The sequence below is a fragment of the Nicotiana sylvestris genome, chromosome 5, assembly GCF_000393655.2.
Source record: "Nicotiana sylvestris chromosome 5, ASM39365v2, whole genome shotgun sequence".
In the NCBI taxonomy this organism is placed as follows: Eukaryota; Viridiplantae; Streptophyta; class Magnoliopsida; order Solanales; family Solanaceae; genus Nicotiana; species Nicotiana sylvestris.
The window spans coordinates 140,654,850-140,677,849 of NC_091061.1; the positions used below are offsets into that span (position 1 = coordinate 140,654,850).

At 34.3% G+C, this 23,000-nt stretch overlaps 2 protein-coding genes across 4 annotated transcripts; both read right to left on the reverse strand.

Moving 5' to 3' along the window:
• Nucleotides 1–2,469: 2,469 nt before the first annotated feature.
• On the reverse strand, nt 2,470–10,400 carry LOC104214490 (shikimate kinase, chloroplastic). Of its 3 annotated transcripts, none has more exons than XM_009764159.2 (11): nt 10,261–10,400; nt 9,337–9,645; nt 6,545–6,603; nt 5,556–5,610; nt 5,329–5,401; nt 5,013–5,100; nt 3,662–3,744; nt 3,425–3,554; nt 3,253–3,331; nt 3,019–3,080; nt 2,470–2,782 (listed from the first exon to the last, which is right to left on the reverse strand). In XM_009764159.2, exons 2-11 carry the CDS (start codon nt 9,542–9,544, stop codon nt 2,729–2,731), a joined length of 891 nt encoding a protein of 296 aa, XP_009762461.1. In that variant the 5' UTR covers nt 9,545–9,645; nt 10,261–10,400; the 3' UTR covers nt 2,470–2,728. The 3 variants fall into 3 exon arrangements, with proteins under 3 accessions (XP_009762461.1, XP_009762463.1, XP_070030756.1); XM_009764161.2 differs by having other exon boundaries at nt 10,303–10,393; XM_070174655.1 differs by having other exon boundaries at nt 6,545–6,597; nt 10,303–10,392.
• A 5,098-nt stretch (nt 10,401–15,498) lies between these two features.
• On the reverse strand, nt 15,499–21,555 carry LOC104214489 (protein YELLOW LEAF 1, choloroplastic-like). Its single transcript, XM_009764158.2, has 5 exons — nt 21,315–21,555; nt 18,662–18,757; nt 16,914–17,065; nt 16,227–16,302; nt 15,499–15,956 (listed from the first exon to the last, which is right to left on the reverse strand). The coding sequence occupies exons 2-5, from the start codon at nt 18,708–18,710 to the stop codon at nt 15,760–15,762; spliced, it is 474 nt and encodes a 157-aa protein (XP_009762460.1). The 5' UTR covers nt 18,711–18,757; nt 21,315–21,555; the 3' UTR covers nt 15,499–15,759.
• Nucleotides 21,556–23,000: the final 1,445 nt, after the last annotated feature.

The following is a 23,000-nucleotide window of genomic DNA, read 5'->3' on the forward strand; positions in this document are numbered from 1 at the left end:
AGACAACTTTCTAAAGCAGTAGACTGTTTAAAGAAAGAATTTGAAATAAAAGATCTTGGAAAGACTTTTTGTCTTGGTCTACAAATTGAGTATATGAAAGATAAATTTTTTATTAATCAATCAGCATACACTAAAAAGATTTTAAAGAGCTTCTATGTGGATAAAGCACATCCATTAAGTACCCCGATGGTTGTAAGATTACTCGATATAAATAAATATCCACTCCGACCTCATGAAAATAATGAAGAGCTTCTTAGTCCTAAAGTACCATATCTTAATGCAATTGGTGCGCTAATATATCTTGCTAACACTACAAGGCCTGACATAACTTTTTCAGCTAATGTCTTAGCAAGATATAGCTCCGCTCAAGGAAACCTTGGAATGAAATCAAGCACATATTGCGTTATCTAAGGGGGATTACCGATATAGGCTTATTTTATGGCAATGATTGCAATACCGATCTTGTTGATTATGCTGATGTGGGGTATTTATCTGACACACACACAAGGCTTGATCTCAAACATGCTATGTGTTTACATGTGGAGACACTGTCATATCTTGGCGATCGACTAAGCAATCAATTATGACTACTTCTTCTAATCATGCTGAGATAATTGCTATTCATGAAGCAAGTCGAGAATGTATTTGGTTGAGGTCTATAACATTTCACCAAAGTTATTTTTCACATATGATCTTCAAAAGAATGGTGATATCAATGTGCAACAGATTCGTTCAAGTGATAATATGGTTGATTTGTTCACCAAATCTCTACCGACGTCAACCTTCAGGAAACTAGTGTACAAGATTGAGATGTGAATGATCAAGGATGTGAATTGATGCTCTCATCAGGGGGGGTTAATACGCGTTGTACTCTTTTTCCCTTACAAGGTTTTGTCCCACTAGGTTTTTCCTTGCAAGGTTTTTAACGAGGCAACCAAAAGGCTATTTCTAAACATGTGTACTCTTTTTCCTTCACTAGGATTTTGTCCCATAGGGTTTTTTCCTAGTAAGGTTTTAACGTGGCACATTATCTATGGACATCCAAGGGGGAATGTTATGATAAATATCACATTATGGTGGATGTCTACTCTTCTTCCATGATCTTGATCTCAAATGTCTAATGACATATTCAATGACATATTTTGTATGTTCAATGACATATTCCATAACATATTTTTTTTCACTTTTTATGCCTATATAAAGGCCTTGTAATAGATAGGAAAATACACACAATTGAAGAAGAAAATCTCTTCCTTCTCTCTATCTCTATTTTTTGTTTATGTTTTACTAAATTGCTTTTATTTCTTATTCATGTTTTACTAAATTGCTTTTATTTCTTGTTCATGTTTTACTAAATTGCTTTTATTTCATAACATACCGGTAATAGTCGTTTGCTATACTACTGGTTGTGTTCGAATTGAGAACACTCTACTGGTTTCTTCCATTTGAATTTTGCATTTTATTACTTGTACCTTTTTTATTTTTGTTGAGAAAATAAATGGACTATAGACTTCCTTTTCTTTCTTTTTCTATTTTTCTGCTGCTTCATCCTAAAATTACGCATCAAACCTTGCTTATGAGGTATATGTTGAATAATTTTTACAATTTAGTATTACTCCTCCCCCTCCCTCACTCCAATATTTAGATCATTTAGTTTTATTATCACCTGGAAAAGAAACGGTTTCCAAGTTTTCTTAGTTTTTATGAGATAAATAATGTTAAGCATTATTACTAAGATAGTAGGAATAACTCATCTTATTTTTATATAATAATAATAATAATAATAATAATAATAATAATAATAATAATAATAATAATAATAATAATAATAATAATAAATAGTCACCATTCTAGTTCCACTTCACCTACCTCTTTTCTGGAATGAAAATTAAAAGTCGAAACTGCTGATTGATGAAATCCATTAGTTTAGATTATAAGTTTATAACAAATATAGTATTTTAGATAAGCGCAACTCTGATACAACGCATGGAGAACCACACCCCAAAAACTAGCTATTAAAGTGGGAGAGCCCAAGACTATTTAAACCCCACATCAGCACATTACAATACCGATATAGGACTCAAGTCTCATACGTTACAATGGACCATAGCAAGTTCATATTCATCACTCCAGCACATTATCCCCACCCAAAAGGAAAAAAAAAGGACTTTGTGCTCTAGTATAACGTGTAGGGTTTGCATTTCCAGCTCAGAGTAAATAAAGAAGAAATTAAAATGCCAAGGGAAAAGGAAAAAAGACAGAAAAAAAAGATTCTTTCAATAAAAAAATTTGCAGGAAAAAAAACTAAAAAAGAAACTAACATTTCCTTTACGAAGCCATGGTGTAAGCTGCAAAATGTAATAAAAATTAGTTCATTCAGCATTACGTCCTGCAAAATACACTTAAATGTGCTCATTCTCCCTATATATCGTGAATTATGGATACTTAATTCTGTTAGACACTTTAAAATAACAAATAAATTACTGCATTCTCGTTTTTAGTATACAACAATTGAAGGTTTAAGATACACTACAGTTCCACCTTCCAACAAATGGTTTTTGATTATGTACAATTAGATATCCAGTGCATAATAGAAAAACATTACTAATTCCTCAAAGTGTTTCAAACACCAAAAAACTTGGCCTTGTCTCCTCGTCAAGAAAGCAAACATCAAAGCAGAGCACCAAACCGCCTGCCTGGCTCGCCCCCATTTGGGAGGTAAAAAATCTTATAGCACAACTACGCTCTCTTGTTTCTTTAAGTTCTCAATTTGTATAAGAACCTGCACACGTGCATACTGGATATTGTTAGCAAGATGAATATCGAGTTTGGTCTGATATTTAGGTTTATTGGCAGTGTACATGAAGCAACGAGCACAGAATATCACCGGAAGAGGGAGGAAAATGTAAGTAGACAAGTATTGAAAATCACTTTAAGTATATCACGAAATACGTATTAGCATAAACATATATGCATGCAAAGAGATGCAGAGGCGGAGAGCCAAGAGAGAGTAGGGACCTCTAGAGTAATTTCAGTAGGTGTAATATGGCAGACATCTTTTCCCTTTTTCACTGCAATATCTGCAAAATTGAAACATCTATACTTCAACATACAGGCCACGAAAATGTATGATCAGTGTGTTTAATAGGTAACTATAGCATTAGGAAGAAGGATGTGTGATGCTTGGTCAGAAAACTGAATTCTCAAAATGTAGAAGTTATGGACAAGAAGCAGAGCACGAGGAGTTCATACTTTCTAGTGAAACCCTGGCACTTGCATTGGCATAATTTGCACCCCTTGTCTCCATTAAAGTAGTTAACCGCTTCAAAGTCTAACCAAAGTCAAAGAGGTATCAGCAGGACGAACACTACATGTCTGCGTCAAAACAGGAAATGATAAAACTAACTATTGGAAGGAAAACTACCTTATCATAAATGTCTCCTGATTCTTCATGTAATAGGGGGCGAGATTTAGTTCCTTCAGCAGTAATTCTCTTGGCCAAAGCATCTAAAGGAACATCTAACCAAACACTAATACCCTTGTGCATATGTCTCCTGAGAAAAGCATTAATAGCAGCCAAATAAGCATATGTCACCAGAAAACCACAGCGTACGATCCAGGAGTTACAAAAATGTTCATTAATCTAATCTGATTCACGTACCAATTAATGGGACGAACAACTGCACCTCCACCTGTTGAAACAACAAGCCGATGCATCGCAGACAACTTGTGCAATACCTCCGTCTAAATAGAAGATATGGAATGAAAAACCATTTAATATCAGGAATGAGAGGAAAGAAATTATCAGCACAATGATAACACCAATTAAAATTGCTCACCACACGGAGTAGCAGAGTGTTAGTATCAGCTAGACTTGGTAAAGTGATATAGAACTAAGACGTATTGTATCTCATGTGCCGATGAGACAGTCTAGAGCTTATGTATATACTTAGGTGCATCAGATCAATAAAATCTAAACCACAGAAGTTTTGGCATATCAGTAGATCGATATGACTGGTAATTTGGCCTGTAACTTATCTTTCAATGAAGACCTGAAGTGCACTTCAAACTCGGTGCAACTAATTGTTAGGGGAACTAGATCAATAGCCTATTGAAGTTATTCTCATAGAATTTGCCTCATTTGTAATTTAAAACACAAGATCCCTTTTTTCACAAAAATAGAAGTGGATACATTAAAATAAACACAAAACGTAATCAACAACAAGTGAGCACAATTTAGGTACAAACCTAAATAGAAAGAATTCTTCATACTGACAAATGGTAGTTCAGAATCCAGGCGAAACATCTCCCAATATGCCCTCTGTATTTATAAAAGCTTTAGATTTATTTTGGACAAATCTGATATGCACTAGATACTTTAGAATTCAATGAATTTGCCCACTCCTTCATTTTCCACAAATATGACCCAGTTCACATCCCCCACTTTCCCCATCTAACCAACACGCTATCAACTTCCTTCACCCCTGAAAGCTCATGTAGTTTTTCCATGTCCATTTTCCAAAAGGGAGAGAATTTCGTTTACTCAGCAATTTGCACTTTCTCACTTCAAAAATAGAAGGTACAGCAACTTGCAATCTTACTGGATATTTCACCAATTCTTTTTGCATTTATACAAGCATCACAAAAAAGATAAGAACACACACTTATTTGGCAAGAAAGCTAATATGAGAGTTTACATGCTCAATTTCACCTGACATGTCAAAGATGGAGGCTCACTCATCACTTAGTTCAATCTGGTCAAAGTTTCACTTCCCGTTCCCCTATCCGTAACACGTCATACTTAAGAGGTTAATCTAGCAATTTTCCGGCAATTCAATCTGTACTGAACGAGCATGTTACTAGACGGAAACAACGGCTACAAGAAATACTTCAAATTTTTAACACAATTGTAACACCTCCCGTCATGAATCAAGCACTTCGAGCACCTTCATTTCAATGTGTGGCAGCAAGAACAAGAAAAAACAAAAGAAGAAAGTTGCTTAGCTCCTAACCTCATTGTCCCTAAAGAAGCTCTCTCCATGGAGCTTGAAGATTTCAGCTACAGTAGTTCCACCAACAGCCTGCTCTATCAGCCTATCACTGAAAGATGGACAAAAGAGAATGACTCGCCTTTATTAGACGAAACAACAACCGCAATTGGAGTAGAGGGTGTCAAATGATAGTTAACGACAAGATTGGCAGCTGGTTATCGAGCTTCACTACTCATGCCAGTTACTTAGCCCTCAGAAACTGATGGAATGATATTTCTCATGAATCTACAATTTCCAGGGAACAGAAATAAAGAAAAAATATGCTACTTAAGCTCACCAGTCAAAAAAGGAATATCCCAGTGTTTCTGCCAAAATCCGGCCCACAGTTGTTTTGCCTGAGCCCATCATTCCTATATTTAGGAAAAAGCGTCGTATTACCATATCTAACAGGATAACCAGAAATGGTTAAGGATTTAAATAAAAGGCTGGCAAACAAACAAGCTCTAACAGGATTTGCATAAGTCGTAAGTATCTATTTAAACAGAAAAGTCATAGTCAACTGACCAACGAGGTAAATACATCGTCCATCTAGATATTCTTCAACCTCTTCTGATTTATTCTGCAATCAAAATGAAAACTGATACTATTAGAAGCCAGTCTAATAATACACAACGCAACTTCTTATTTATCCTTAACAATTTTCTTTGAAAACTGGAATGGAGGAAAAAAGAGGCGACCATACGTTTCCCTTCCCTTCTTTGGTAAAGCCAAAGGGGAAAGAGAATGAGAGAGATGAAAATGCATCCCTTAACTTGTTCTTATTCTCTATAGCAACTAAACGATAAGTTTTCTCCAACTATCACTTAAGGCCTGTTTGAAAGGTCATCTTGTAATTGGATTTGGGTGTAATTACGTAGTTTGACATGTTTTGTCTGGCCAAGTAATTACTTGGTCAGCCTGAAATAGGGTGTAATTGAGGAGCAAAGAATAGGTGGTAATTACATGTATGATTCCCAGTGACTTCTCAAATTCTTTCCTTTTTCATTTTTAAGTTCTTATATACACACATATTTGTCACGCATTAAAATTTATTGACAAGTTCATCTGAAAAATGTTTATTAATTTTTTTATACTTGGCTTTTATTTAAAACAAAGAATATCAAACTATCTAATTACACTTGTGAAACTAAACATTACACTAAGAATTACACTGTAATTACGTTATGACAAACAACAGATCATCGTAATAGCCATAGTGTGTAATTACTTGACCATAATTACTACCTTAGTAATTACACAGTGGTTTCCAAATAGGCCCTTAATCTTCTCTGTATTTACATTCCCCTTATTTCTTTCATTTCTTTTAGTTTGCTAGTTTCCAACTAAGGTAGACTTCCTACCGCAAGACTTCCAAATAAAATAAAAAAGGATTTCCTACCACAAGAGACATTGACTAGATAGGCAACATGAAAATTCTATGAACAGACATGAGAGTCCGTTACAAAGATAATATGAATGAAAAGGTAAGGAGGTGAAAGGACATATTATCATACCTTCAATGTCTCGATTTCATCAGTTGATGCAGTAATACATTCAGACTCCAGAACTGAAGCTATCAAACAAACATCGCAGTTCAATAAGAAATGGAATAACATATTATGTTTTAGTGCTAAATTTTCCTATCCTGCTCCTCATTTTTTGTGTGAATGGGGAGCTGTGGAAGAAACAACATCAGTTCTAATCTCGTGTTAACCATGCACATCGCTAGTAACAAAGTATACATGTGGTGGCCTCAATGTCAGTTTCCAGCTATTTAGAGCGGATATAATTTTAGGTGCATCCAGAAAACACCCATGTATGAAAGGTATATTAATGGTCATACAAATAAAAGCATGTAAATATTTCCTTCAACAACTAATATGGAGAGAAATAATGAATTTCTCTCTCGCTCTCTCTCCCTCCCTCCCTCTCCCTCGGTAGTCAAGATTTTGTAGGGAAGAAAACGAAGAGTAAAAGGTGCTGACCGCTTTGGTAGACAGCATAATGCTGCACTTTGCTGACCAACTATATAGGAAAAACAGAACTATCCACATGTTTAACTATGTAATGGCAGGTATCAAAAGTCTACTCAACTCCTCGTGGAGCCATATAATATAATTAAAGTTCAGAACCTCATCAAAAGCATGAGATCAAGATTCATGGCCCTTTTATTAAAAATTACACGCACGATTGTAGAAACAGAATCATCCTTGGTGAAAATTAATTCATATATTTGCTACCCACGAGGCAACTGGAACTTCATAGATGTAAAAATTATATATAAAAAATAAAATAAAAAAATAACTCATATTTTACTGACCAGGAAAAAAAGGAATAACACCAATGTGAGATTAGATCCTAATTAAGGTGCTAATCAAGTCTAAAATTTTTAGCAGATAAAACTTGAAAGGTAATATAATATGATGCTCCCAAAAGTCAGATTTGATACTGGCAAACGTGCCTGGCTTCCTATTCGAATATGTAAACTTCGTGCACGTTCTGCTTTCATGTGAACCAAATCTCAGGCAAAATTCCTAATCATCCATTCACGGCGCGTCGATTTCAAAAGAAGTATTTACATTTATGTCCTTGTTTTTTCATGGATTCCAGAAGGAATGAAGAGCACACCTCACATAAACTATTGTAGATAAACAGCGATACTAAGTGATTCAACATTCTCCTAAGAATGTCGGGAGGTTGACTTCTAATTTAAAGTTTTAAATTTGGGGTTTGTGAAAACCTGTTGGCAAACTTTTATTGATGATTCTGTGTCTTAATCTTCTAACAGATTAACACCTCGACATATGATAGCTGACTTAAGTGGATGTTAATTTATTCGTCTGAGTTAAGTTGGATAGAATTTGTGTTGCATAGCAACACTGCTTTCATTAAGATGTCAATAAAACTACGGTCAAGGCGCTTCATAAATTTTTGAAGATTTAAAAAACTTTATGTGCATTAGGATTAACGATCCAACAAAAATTGGAAACCACCACAAATCAGAGTGTCAAGGTGGTGGCAGCACATGAGACCAAAGAAGAAAATGAACTGCACATAGCAACTTACAGCCAGGAAAAGCTGTCTCAACGCTCCTAAATCTGAGAGAATATACGACTTGACATAACCGTGGAGAATAGAAGAAAGTGTGCACCAATCAACCTAGCAGCACCTTTTCAAGATGCACACACTCCACAAATCCGCTTAAGTCATGCTACATTCAGAAGTTTTCTTCCAATTGTAGGGGGGAAATCAAGTCAAATCACTTGATGCTTTTTGTGCGTATACATACTCAACATGATCAGCAATTGGTATCGAACCCAATATCTTTTTATATCAAGGTTCACCAACGCTACCAAGCACGTAACTTTACTTTGTCACTTCTAGGCCTAATGAGTTGTGACAAGTTTAAATTATTGACTAATCCAGGCTAGTCGCCTGAAGCTCCTTAGGAAGCAAAGCTTCGGTTAGGAATACTAAAAGGAACAGGAAATGGGAAGAGAAGAATTTTCATTATTACACCCTCCAAATTCTAATCAGAGGCATTTAAATTTTAAACAGAAGAAGGTATGATAGATAAGTTCCACATTTTCTAACATGAAGTCAGTTTTATATTTCCCTCTTTTTCTTTGGACTAACAAATGACCAAAAGAAATAGGTTGTCCTTGCAATCCTCTCTTTTGTCTGCATTTTTCAAGCATGACCGAGCGAAAAGGAGAAATAGATATACAAATGAATTGCACAAGGACGTGGAAAGGGGAATATCGTCACTAACAATGAGCTAGCTGCTCAAGGGGATATTCTAATTGCAGTAAAGGGTGATCTTAGTTAGAAAATCAACCATCACCCTCACCCAAAGAACAAAAATATAAATAAAAGACAAAAGAAACAAAGGGGGAAGGGAAGCTTAGGATTTCACCAGAAAATTTTCAGCCAAAATTCAAACCCATAGGTACAACGGGGCATAGGCTCACCAGAAAACATTATCCCCAACACTGTAAACTACTCAAAGTCTGCAACACTCAATTGCATGTGTCAAGCATAGCACACACAACTAAAAAAACTACTACTAGTAGTATCACTTAGTCCCAAGCTAGTTATGGTCTTTATATGAATCGTCCAAATCCATTTCACTCCATTCAGTCCCACTTCATTCAATTGAATATGTGTGTATGCCTTTGACATAAATACAAATGTATTTTCAAAACTCTGCATCAGTCGCATGTTTCAAGCATACAATGCACAACTACTATGTATTCTACTGAAGCGAATATTTACGGAATATGAGACTGCAAATACTGGTAAATACCTTGAACATTATGAGAAGAACATGAAACCTTCAATGCTACTCGTCTATTAGCTTTTCTAGGCTGTAAATGGCAGGATATGACTGTACGATGCATCAGTTTTTCATTCCATTTCACAGAGAAACGCAAGCAACCACCGGGTTTCCTTACTACCTTATCCGATTTAATCCATGACGACAACTGAAGGCTCTGCGAAACTCTAGCCTCCATTTACAGTTTCTACTCCACCAAACACCACAAGAAAAACTTTGTCCTTTTAAAATCAGAAAGAGCTGAAACAATACTCTATCTTGTCACCAAGCTTCTGTTGCCTGCAAAATCCAGAAAATCCCAGAAACCACATAATTAATTTTCCTCAAAAACTACAACAAAATTAGCAAGATTAAAACTTTTAAAGAGAAAGTCAAGATTTATTTCACCGAATTTCTAATAGGCAAAGAAAAATAAAAAAGGGCAAAAAAATAAAGCAAAAAGATGTCTTATTCTTAGTTCTCTCAACTTTTGAACAATCAAAACCTGAATAGCTCCAGAAAAAGAAAATAACTGAACAGCTCAATACTCCAAAGAAAACATATAAACACACGAAAGATCCAATCTTTGGGCGAAAATTCATTAGAAAGTGAGAATTTGTTGACTTGTTAAAAATATAATATACGAAAATTGACTTCTTTCAAAAAAATAAAAAAGCTTAATTGAAAGAATAGAACTGACACTAATTCAGCCTCTTTTAACAACCAACTTACCTAACTACACCCCAAAAAGAAGAAGGAAAAAAAATATTTACTTTATAAAAGAAAAGTAGATAGTTGAATTAACAGAAATCAAACTATTTTCTTAAAATTAATCTCTTCTAAAACCCAAAACAGAGCCCACAAAAAAGAATTATCAATTAAATCAAAGCGTTAATTAAAGGATTAAGAAGAGACCTTATTGAGCAGAAGAGCAACAAAAATTGGAAGAGAGATTACCATATACGTATGAATCAAGAAGATGAAGACGAAGAATTAGGTGAAGGGGGAAAATAGGGAAGCTGTTGTGAGATTTGAGAGAGAGGTAGGTGAGGGGTGTGTGTGTGTTTTAAAATGAATTTATATATATACGACGTGTGTAGCGGAAAGGGGACACGTTAGGTGAGGTGGATAATTTTTGGAAGAAAAAAAAATACTAGAAGAATGAGTAAAAAATTTCGATTTCATTAAAGACAATCTTTAAGAAAGGAAAATTAAAAATTAAGTTCTTGGACATAACAAATGTAAAATTTGAAAAAAAGTATAATTTTTAAAGTTAAATTGAGAATTGAAAATTTGGGTATCTATTTTACTTGAAAAATATTGTAGTATTATGAGTAAAAAATATTATTTATTTGAAAATGAGGTAAAAAAAATACTTTTTCAAATTTGAAACTCATCTTTAAAATTTTTTTAAATTCATCTTCAAAAATTCAAAGAATTGTATAACTAAGAAATATTATAAAGATAAACAACAACAACAACACTATAATCAAACATAGTGGGATTTGGGAAAGGTAATGTGTACGCAAACCTTATCTCTATCTTTGTGGAGGTAGAGAGGTTGTTTCCAATAGACCCTCGGCTCAGGCAAGCATAGGTACCACAAATATTTTTAAAAAAAAAAAAAAAAAAAAAAAAAAAATATATATATATATATATATATATATATATATATATATATTATTTTTTATTTTTTTTTACTGACAAATGGGTAAGTTTGCCTGGAATATTGTTAATGAATTTGGCTTTGTTTCTTTAGGTTTAAATTATGACCAAAATTTCCTACTTTATATTTGTGCATTTGCATAAATTTTACTGTGTCAACTTAAAAGGTTGGACCGCTGATAGGTAAGCCTCAACGTGTAAAAGAGTTTCATTATTCAATTTTAATTAACAATAAAAAGGAAATTTTAGTCTTTGATATGTGAAAAGATGGGTCGGAAATTCCCTTAACACCAAGCGAAAAAGGATTTTAATAACAAAGAAATCTCATATACGTGGTTGTCTGCATGTTTTTAGGCTTTAAGCCAAATAATTTATGAACATTATACACATAATCATTTGGTTTACTGTATTAAAAAAAATAATCCCAACACAAAATTTTGTATATGTTAACGTACTAATATTTGTTCGTACAAGAAAGATAACTGTTGCATTGACTTGACATAATGTTTGGCTGGCTTTATTAAATTTCGCGTTATTAGTATCTACATTAGTTATGCGTGATTCTTTATATTATTTTATGCATAATAGAATATAAATAAAAATATATAATAATAATAATAATAATAATAATAATAATAGGATTAAAGACCAAAAAAATCTTTTAAAGTAAGCAATCCCGCATAAGATATTAGTATTCACCATGGCCATATCCACATTATTATTCACCTTATGAATAATCATATATTATTATCCCTAATTTCGTACGTACTAATTAGCATGTAAACCGAATCTTCCTTATGTTTCTCAAACAGTACCAACATCAGGGGCGGATCCAACAGTTCAACTACGGGTTCAATTGAATTCAAACATTTTATCTTAGATATGGTTTTAAGTATAAAATTTATTAAAATTACTGAAAATTTTGAGCTATGAACTCACAATTCAACCAAGGTAATGATTTTTAGTGGTTGAAATTGAAATTTGGAACTCATAAAATTAAAATCGTGGATCTATCTTCTATCTCTGACCAACATGATTTTAAACCTAGGAACTTAATGCCTACTAGTTAAGTACTCCCTTTGGTGTAATTTAATTGATTTTTTTGACTATTTTCACGCATATAGAAATTAACCTTTTAACATTAATTAACAATGAAATTGATCATATTAACTTTAATTTGTTTATTAGAAATACAACAAATACTCCTTGGCTCTTTACTCCAAGGGCAACTTTGGAAAAGAGAAGTTAATTCATTTTTAATATCCGAAAAGATCAAATATTATGTACCACAGAAAAAAATCAATTAAAGTGGACCGAAGGGAGTAACTCCATTAAGCAAAGTACATCAAATTTGGAGTTGCATTTTTTTTTTCATTTGGTTTTGCAATTAGTCTTCACATAATTATATTTATAGATTAATTTTAGAATAATGAAAACTCATATTTATATTGGTACTACAAACTAACAACCCATTAAAAATGAACTGTCATAATTAGCAACCCAATAATATTTTTACACACATAATTATATTGGCATAAATTAAAATAATCAATTGCGCTTGCTTTTCTTCCATCCAACTGGCAGGCTCGTTGTCCTTACCAACTTCACACAATGGGTAGGTGACATTGGGATGGTCGTTGAGCTTTTCTTCAGCCTCGTTGAAGTTGAATTGTTGACCATTCGCTATAAAGTATTTCCAAAGCTTTTGGGTCCCTAAAAAGTACTACCATTTGCAATTACATGTGATATTGAAGCCCCCTCCGCCCCCCCCCCCCCAATATTTAAATGTAGCTCCATTTTCTCAACTGCATATATCATAAAGCACGTTTATTATTTGGGATTTTTTCCCCATAAGAGTTTGTTTGGAAGGACACGTTATAATTAGATTAGGTGTAATTGCTAATTAAGATAGTAATTACACAACCTATTAATTACAAAGACTTGTATATTTATCATAACATAACAATGAAAATATATGCGTCGTGTTTGGTAGCACAAGTGTAATTACATAGTTCTATATTTTTCAATTTTTACATTTTTAAATAAATATTAATTTTGAAAAGTTAAATAATCTTTTTTTCAAATGAATATGTAATTAAGTTTTAATGTGCAATAAATATTTTTGTATATAAGAAATATTAAATGTTATGTATTAGCAGGTATTTAAAATACAAATTTCTTTTTTTTGAAAAAGTTTGTTAAATAATTATGAATCGTAATTGATATAGTAAAAGGTACTCTGTATTTTCCAAGAAATAATATTTACAGTTGACTTAGTTAATAAAATACCAACAATGACTTCAAATTACCAATTGGCCAAATACCTATACGGCCCCTTAAATTTGGCTCCAATTTTCATTTTCACACTTTATGTAAGGCTAGTATCTATTGACCACTTAAACTTTATCTTACTTATACCTATTAAACACATTTTATATAACTCTAAACAGACTTCAAAGCGTGAAGCTACTTGCTATTGACCTAAGAAATGACACCAATAAGAAAAAGACAAGTCAGTAGAGAAATAAAAAGTAAAAAATCTAGAAAGAAAAGAAGAGAAAGAAATGGGTTTCAAACGCTGCGTATTGGGGAGAGTCTTCTATGGAATCTGATTTCTTTCAAGCTCTGCAGCAGATTGACGATGTATGAGCTTGGTCCATTGACTAAAAAAATAAATATCTGAAGACAAAAATAATTTGAAGTTCATGGAAAATTTGCAAAGCTTCATGGTCGGAAAATTTTCCATCGTCGTCTTCTTCGTCAATCTCATACTTCACCAATTTTCTTTGATCCAATTTCTGATCAATTTTAATTATCTCATCAATTCAACCTCTGAGTCAACTTGTTCCCCATCTCTGAATTTTTAAATCTCCGTTTCATGTAAGGAGGGAAGGGAAAGGATCGAGGGTGGTGGTGGCAGTGGTGAGTAGGGAGGAGGAAGAAGGGGACGGGTATAGGGTGGTGTGAGGAGAAAGAAGAACGAAGGAGAATGGGCACCTAGGGGTGTCAATGGATATTTAAAAACTGACTAAACCGAGCGCATCATACCGCATCGTACTGCACCGAACAGATTTTTAGGTTTCTTTTAATAAAATCGAAGGTTTTTATATAAATTTATAACCTTGCCGATAATTAGGGTAGGTTTTTTATTTTATAAAAATAAACCAAAAAAAAAAATGAACCGTACCGAATAAATTTACAAGGAAAAAATATATTTATATATTAAGTTTAAAAAATAATAAAACATTAACTTTTTTGGGGGCGTTGAAATTATGAAAACGGTTACAAGGCCAACAAGTAATTAAACTCAAAATCCTAATTCCCAAACTATTATATTATTATTGAAACTAAATTATTTCCAGCATATCACTAGTAAGACACAAGGTATTCTAGCGATTATGAGTAGCAGCCTACAATATATTGAATATTTTTTCTTTCGTATGCTTTAAATTTATATTCTCGAATATTTAATCTTCTATAAACTTTATTCTTGAGTCACAACTTACTTAATATCTTTTCACTAGTGTGATTTATATTTTCTTTGTCTTTTCTTAGTTTCTTTTACGCTGCTGTAGAATAGTTGATGGATCTATACTATGGTCATCTTTCATGTTTTCTTAATTCATCACCCTTTAATAGTAAAAATGTTTAGAGAGTTTTGATAAGTCCTATAAAAATACGTATGTTGTTTTATTCTGCTTCTATTAGTGACTTTTAAGTGATATTTAAAAAAAAAAAAATTAATCGAACCGTACCGATACCGAAGAGAAACCGACATGAATGGTACGGTATTTAAAAGTCTAATTTTGGTTATACATAATAGAATAACCGAAAAATTGATATGGTACAAATTTTATAAAATAACGACCGAACCGAACTATTGACACCCCTAGTCGCACCAATGGCGGAGGAGCGACAGTAATAGAGTTAATAAGGTGGTGATATGGTTGCTTTAGAAAAGGGGGTTTTTATTTAAATAAAATAGAAGGAAAAATATAATTTCAAATCCATTCACACGATTAAGAGCGGTGAAATACACATTTTTTTGCCATGTCAGCTATTGTGTTTAATAGGCACAAGTAAGACAAGGTTTGAGTTTCAATAGGTACTGGCTTAGTTAAACCTTAAGGGGATTTGGCCTTACCAATTCGAATTTCCAGTATGAAATTTAATCTAATTTCTACATGGGATTAGCTTCATATTTTAATAAAGGAAAAAGTAACAAAAATGACTATACTACATCTACATCCAATTATATAGTGACTTTCCGAACATGCTCTAAATTTGTTCATAAGTATTTTTTGTTGGAGGAGACGTGACTTCATAAATCATTTGAGGAAGGTTCATACCTACTCTTACTGCTTTATAACTACTCTTACTACAGACGCTTACATAGCCAACATTTAGATCCTGCGTAATTAGATCGCATTCACAACATTCTTTCCTTCCCCAACCCAGCTCCCAACCCCAAAGAAAAAGAACCAAACAAGAACGAAAAGTATGATACCATACCACTTGAACAAATTAAGACTAAGAGAGCAACTTATCCAACCATCCTAGGATATAGGAAGTGTTGAAAAGAAACATATTATTTCTAAATGCATTGTATTTTCTCTGAAACATAATGCTACACTCAAATACATAATTGACCCACTACAAATTGCTTGAAGCCATCACTGGAGAATAATGAGGGTGGACCAATTACAAATCCAATATTTTGATTTCTATGTATCAATATTCTGGTTTTCTTCATCTTCTCCGTTGATCCCGGTAGGGTCCTTCATCCTCCTGGTCCTTCAAGAACCCTAGGAAAGCAAGAAAACCGAAAAAGAAGAACCCACCTTTCCAATTGCCTCCGCCACCCCCACCTCCACCTCCGCCACCATCATCATCACGAGGGGGAAACCCAGACCCCCCATCATCCAGTGCAGGAGACTTTTCCTTACCTGCATCCAGTGTTGACATATTAGTGCCCACATGATAGTCTGCACTGGATCTTTATAAAATACAAGCATGGCTGTTGATTTTGTGTTGATAAACTTTCGGAAAACCATTGGTTAATTAAAGGCTAAACGGATGCTGTGATATTTTTACAGCAGCAGGACAGAATGCAGACACTACTAACCATAAGTATAACAGTCAAAATAACTAAAATGCACAATACTAATTGTTTCCACTTGTTCCACCGCTTGCTATAAAGAACATCAACAAATTACCTTGAACTGGTGCAACTGTAATTGTTGATTGTTCCCGTGTGACCGTCTGCGTCTGGCCTTCAGCACATCTGGCACTCTGCAGTGATGTGCAAGAAACAAGTGTTGAACAGAAATGCTAGTAGCAGTATAGTTCACTTCAATGATGCAGGAAAAGGAAACCAAATACCGAATGCAAGTAGTAGTAGGCGCAGCAGTACTAACTAATATACAAACATGCTAACTGCAGTAATAAACATACATACTAACTGAACGGAATACCTAATACTGAACTATATTAAAGTAATCAAATCCTCTTTTGGATTTTCTTGCCCGTAATGCGTTATAACCACTTTCAAGTAATAAACAAACATATGTCATCACATGTTAACCATCCATATCAATAAACAATGTGGCAAATAGAGAGGCTAATATATTTGTTGTAGTAAATGCAGTTGATTTTCAATATACTAACTGCAGAATCTTGCTTCGCATACTGAACTGCACATATGGAGACATAAGCCAATGTGATTACTATGTGCCATAAACAGCTACTTGCTGTAGCATTCTGAAGCTCTGAAGCTTCTCGCAGCAAAAATCACACAGAATTAATAAGAAATTACTGAACCACTAGAATCACTATAGGCGTGTAATTAGCTAAGCAGGCACTCCTAGCAATTACACAAACACAAGTACTCAAGAAACTGTTACCAAAGCAGCAGAACATATTATTGAGGCACGCTTTTCTTGGACACGACTTATCAAGCGTCTTCTGCTGTTAATGACTTGAGACTGCATGCAAAGCGGCTGGAGGCCAGCAGGAACAGATACTATTGGCTTGAATTGCTTATCCCCAGCTCTCACTGTGACAATGATATCCAATTATTAACAATTAAGATAGAACAAGCAACAGGATGAGCAGCAAATCTTCAAAAGTATTTTGCTAGCATTGGATTTTAAACTATCAAATGTTTTGATCACATCTTTGTCAATCCTTAAACGCAAATGTTAAATTAGCACTTCAAAAATACCATCACATTAAATTAACTACAAAATCAAAGACGAGATTTGTTTTACTTTTTATTTTTTTCTTTTGACAATTAGAACAAAGACAAAAGCTTTGACTTGGGGAAAAGGATGCATCTCAGACTTCCATGGTGTTAAGCAGCACAAAATTCAGAATGCTGGATGATAGATCAAACCAAAATTTTCACTTCTACCGATTTGCTGTATATGAAAGTATTATATATTTGACTGTGAGCGGGTGAGTGCAAATTGATGTTTTCATAGAGAGAAGAGAAAGCTAAGCTAAAACAGTCTAGTTGTATATGCAAAACAGCAACTGATATATTACAAGAGGATCATTACTTAATGTGCCTATCTGCCTTAATTCCTACAGCACTTACACAATAATGCTAATCAGATATTTTACATCTAATCCGGTTCCCTAACGTATTCAGAGTTTCGAATCAGAGAGAGTTGACAGTCCATCAGATTCGTAGGGAGCATGAGGGGAAAGTTCTATGGATCTCACGTTTAGAAGAAACCTGCAAGACGGGAGATAGAGGAGTTCTAAAGGTTGATGGCGTCACTCTAAGGGCAAACCAAGCCTCACCTTAAGTGACTCATGGAGATGGGCGTAGAGGAGTGATTGGTTTATTCACAATCAAATCTTTTTACCAAAGTTTGTTGGTGAGAGAGGAGACACATTTTCCGCATTTATCGATTTGGATTCCTAGAGCTCCTAGGAAGGTGTTTTTTTTTTGCATGGTTGGCAGCAAGGGGAACGATTCTGACAGCTGAGGATGTGAGGAAGAGAAGTATTACACATATCAGCTGGTGCTACTACATGTGCAAATGTTCGGGCGAAGAAGTTGATCATCTACTATTGCATGGTACAGTAGCATCGGGTCTGTGGAGGGTGGTACTTAATTTCTTTGGTGTTCAATGGGTGATGCCACGTACCGTTAAAGATATGTTGCATAGCCGGGCGAGTAGACGTAGGAGAAGAAGACAAACGGCATGGAAGGTTGCTCCGTTCGCTCTTATGTGGATCGTATGGAGAGAGAGTGAAACATGAGAGCTTTTGAGGGGATTGAAAATGATTTTGCACATTTGAGGAATAGCCTTTTGTCTGTGGTGCACCCATGAGATCACTACTTGTATAGATAATTGGGTATCTTTTGTAGAGAATCATGTTTTGTTGTAGATTCTCTACCTTTTGGTATACCTCTTGTATACGGGAGTTTTCCCTTTGTTAATAATATCATTAAACTTGTAACAAAAAAAGGGATTCTCAATGAGCTAACCAAGAGAAGTTGATCCATTAATGTTAAACTGGATCAAGCATCACTATGTGATCCTAATTACATGGATATTAATTATGACATCCCTTATCTAAAAAGACACACAGAGGTACTTAGTTAAAAGAATCAATAACGGGATATACACAAACATACCTATTGGCAAAGTAACTGCACTCATAGTGGTACTAGCGGTTGACAACATTTTTTTGCAATAATTCTGAGTCTCCCTTAGACCGAACTCCTATAATCCTGCAATCCAAAAGGAAAAGTAGATTATATGCAATCCATACGGAATAATAATTGCACTTTCAAGAGGATACCAACAACAAAATTGCTTGTCATGGAAATGGAAAGCCATTATCGCCTCAGGCGCACTACAAGTGTTCTCAGTTGGCAAAATGAAACTACCAACAAAAGGGCGGTGGTGTCCAATATCAGCAGTAAATGACTTCATTCGATCATCTGAGTTTCATGAGTGTTTGATAACACTAAGCAGTGAAGCTTTTGGTGTATCAAGAGCGAAAGGAACCGCATATATTTTGATGGAATCTCAACTCCAACTCACACTTTGAAGGCTTTTTGCTTAGTTAATCTTTACAGTTGGAATTATCTTAAGCCTGTACTTGGTCCAGTTAATTTTTTTGGATTTTGTTGGCTCACTGAACTTTAGCTGATCAATTGTCATGAGCTAACGTTATCATCTCTTTTGTACTCCCTTTTGCATCTACTTGATGCCATTTAATGATATTTACTTCATCAAAAAAATAAAACACTAAGCAGTGAAGCTTATACATATACAGAAAATCAGTCAATATTTTTTCAGTACACTATTAATCCTGAAAAGGTACAGTTACAGCTCAGTGAGGCAACTAAAGTTCTACATTACAAATTTCCAGATTGTATTTCCGAAGGTAACAAAATACCACAAAATTAGGAAATGCATTTAGAAGGTCAATTCTGTCTTAACTGCCCACAGCAAACCACATTTTCTCGTGCATTCCTTTTTCTATACATCCGGCTCTCTTAATAAGACATTAGAAATTTCATCTTGGGCACTATGAGAAAGTAGACAAGGAGGATAAGATGCATATGAGGGGAAATTAGCAATCAACATGTCCATCTTGACCTTTTATAACTCAGACATCTAGAAACAACCACCATTGAACCTAAACTTCACACTGAAGCAGATCAGTTAATAATTCAAAGCCTGACACACAAGAGCTTTATTCATCGAAAAGACGAAAAATTGGATCCAAACATTATTTGCCTTTTTCGCTGCTAGCCCCATAATCTGGAGGAAACAGTTATGCATCCCAAGGTCATATATCTTTAAAATAGCAGTAAAGTCAAACTAAAATAACAAACTTAATTGAACGTGTAGGTGACAATCTTATAAAAATGTAAATACAACTGACTCCAGATCAGATGCAACAAGCATTCTGTTGCACAACCAAATAGAAATCACCAAAGTATTACTTCTTAAAAGGAGGCTCATAATGACTCCAATAGGAGCATAGGGTCTACTAAGTTAATTAATCTGGATATTAGCGGCTTACACTGGATTTTACCAAACAGTGTCTATAATTCGTTAAACGTTCTTGAGTCGAGGGTCTTTCGGAAACAGCCTCTCTACCTTCATAAGGTAGGGATAAGATTTACGTACACACTACCCTCCCTAGACCCCACTTGTGGGATTTCACTGGGTTGTTGTTGTTGTAGTAGTGTCTATAATTCGCCTTGTAAGTAATTTTGGGTCTAAAATTTTGTTGGTTTTAAGGTTTTACTTCCTGTTTCAAATTGATATTTACTTAAGTATTATTTTCAGGCGCTGACAGCTTAAGCTTCTGTTCCATGACTTTTCATCTGCCTTGATGTACTCGTGTACAACAACAACAATAACAAAAAAAAATGTGAATTCCCACAAGCGGGGACGTACTTGTGTAAACAAAACAAAAAAAGGTCTGACGTGGTCCGTTCTTCCAGCAAATTCTTCAAAATAAAATAAAAACTAGTTAATATAGAACATACCAATACCAAATGCCAACTATAAGACATACCAATATTGAGGTAAATAGGTTTAGCATCCATAAAGCTCTAGTTTGTACTAAAACTTTCCTGGGGTTCACCCACAAAGTATGTCAAGAACAAACTCCATCTTCTACCATAGAAGACTCCTTATATTATACTCCCTCCGTTTCAATTTAGATGACACACTTTATTTATTAGTCCGTTCCAAAAAGAATGACGCATTTCTACAATTGAAAATAATTCAACTTTAAACTCTTCATTTTACACATTTTACCCTTAATGAGAACTTTTTATTACCACACAAATGTTATGGCCCCAAAAAGCTTTTATCTTTAAGCTTTTAAACCACAAGTTTCAAAAGTCTTCCTTTTTTTCTTAAACTCCATGCCGAGTCAAACTACCTCATCTAAATTGAATAGGTATAGCATAACAAAAGTAAGTGTCTATAATACCAACTACGGGTATTCAAATTGCAATTTTCATTACATCCAACAAGGGCCTAGGCACTTCCAAAAACAACAGTCAAAAAGTCCTATTGTACACTTTTTTTTCAATATAATATAATTAAAACATACCATAACATAATTTTTCCTCTAAATAAAGTTACAATCCTTCCCCCCAACAAAATAAGACACGACCAATACCATATAAACCCCACAAAACTTCACCCATATTCAATAGCAAGATCCAACCTTTTCAAATAATAATTCACATAAAAAAGAAAGACAAACTCAGCAAACGAAAAAGAAAAAGGTGAAAAATGGGTTAAAGTACGAACCTTTTTCAGATACCTAATAGAAGGAGAGTGAAATTAGACTCTGCCAATATTGAAGAAGAATGATATAAAGAGAGGAAAATGATTTGTTCTTTGTTGGGCTGATGGTTTATTGAAGGGGAAGGAATGACGAAGAGGGGAAAGAAGAGGTGATTACTTGGATAGGAGTTTTGTTTTTGGATGAAAAAGGTTATGGGTTCGGGTAAACCGCCTGTGCGGTAAGACCCGTTTAGCGAGTTGAGTTATTTTACACGATATTGTAAGTGGAAGACTTGAAACTCTTTCCTCTCTCTCTCTCTTTTTTTTTTTTTGATCTTGCTACTTTCTGTTTCTTGTCTTGCTATTTTATCTTATTTCAGCTTTCTTTACCTAGTTTGTAAGTATAAAGTTTAGAAATATTATATTTCTAACTACGTTATTCCATAATCAGGTTACGAAGATATGCAATATAAATTTATCGCAAAATTTTGGGAGTAGGTTTACAATGATATTATGATTTAAATCTATATGATTAACATCTGGTACACTATCTGATCCAAGCGACTAACCCATATAAGAATCCTCACTTATATGCCTCTTATATGCATGCGGAAATATTTTTGTAAACATAATCATTTTAAATTATTATAACTAATGCACGGATACAACCTTTAAATCAACACCTTTTCATTAAATACAAATTCATAAAAGTCGAATATTTCATTTTTGCATGCCATATAAGTAATCATAGAAATACTGTTTACCCTAAAATCTGAGTAACAACTAAACTTGTACGGTGGTTTTAAGAATATGTAATTTAATTCAATGTCAACTGATAAACAAGGAATTAAATAGATAAATTAAAGAATAAAATAGATCAAACCAGTATGTATACCAAATCTCGACCTCGACTTGTGATAGTCTCGAGGTATGATAATAGGAATAACAAATTATAAAGCAACTCTAATGAACAGTGAATGAAATAGAAAGAAAGTAATGAGCATATATTTTCTTATGAGTGAACCGTGTCAATACAAATGGGTGGGATTCCCCTTTATATAATAGGGGAGTTCTAAATAAGGTACCCTTCTAATTATAGTTGAAAATTGTATTTGACAATTGTCTAACTGCTGAAGAACAATCCATTCCGAAATTCACACTGTGATCTCCGTCCCGTTGCGGGTATTTCGCTCTTTCTGTTACTGAATCATAACGGCATTATCTCGAAGCATGCTTTCTTCTTACCTCGGTAAGCGATATCGACCCCGACCTTAGAAAAGAACTTCGACCCTGAACTCGACGTCTTGGTCTTCCGACTTGGTACAATTTTTTCCATCGAAGAAAGAAATTGGGTGGCCCCGATTTCCACCGTATACAAATAGTCCCCTCGTTTCTTAGAATAAAATGATAAGAAACAACTTGAACCTCGATTTTCTGGAGACCCCGATAATGACGTCATCCCCGTGATGTAAGCGCTCGAGGTGACCGAAACGTCCTGTCGGTTCGGTTCCCCAAACCATTAATGCTTGCCAATGACGGTCGGCCACTAGCGCCACCGAACCATTGTTGTGTACCTATAAATACAGGTTCTTTATTTGAATCAAAAACTTTACTTCCACCTTCAAATTTTCTAGATCTCTTCCTCTCTTCATCTCTTCCCATTCACTACCTGTTGATTCAACCTTTTTAGCATCAAAAATACCAAACTTC

What these genes read in the sequence shown, in the direction of transcription:
- LOC104214490 (XM_009764159.2), bottom strand. Translation starts at nt 9,544, where the DNA reads ATGGAGGCTAGAGTTTCGCAGAGCCTTCAGTTGTCGTCATGGATTAAA. An exon ending in TTCTTCTCATAATGTTCAAG is followed by an intron (nt 6,604 to 9,336) that starts GTATTTACCAGT and finishes TTTGTTTGATAG; the next exon opens with CTTCAGTTCTGGAGTCTGAA. An exon ending in GTTGTTCGTCCCATTAATTG is followed by an intron (nt 3,555 to 3,661) that starts GTACGTGAATCA and finishes TGCTTTTCTCAG; the next exon opens with GAGACATATGCACAAGGGTA.
- LOC104214489 (XM_009764158.2), bottom strand. Translation starts at nt 18,710, where the DNA reads ATGTTGTCAACCGCTAGTACCACTATGAGTGCAGTTACTTTGCCAATA. An exon ending in TGCAGTTACTTTGCCAATAG is followed by an intron (nt 17,066 to 18,661) that starts GTATGTTTGTGT and finishes TCATTGTCACAG; the next exon opens with TGAGAGCTGGGGATAAGCAA. An exon ending in TACAGTTGCACCAGTTCAAG is followed by an intron (nt 15,957 to 16,226) that starts GTAATTTGTTGA and finishes CACTGGATGCAG; the next exon opens with GTAAGGAAAAGTCTCCTGCA.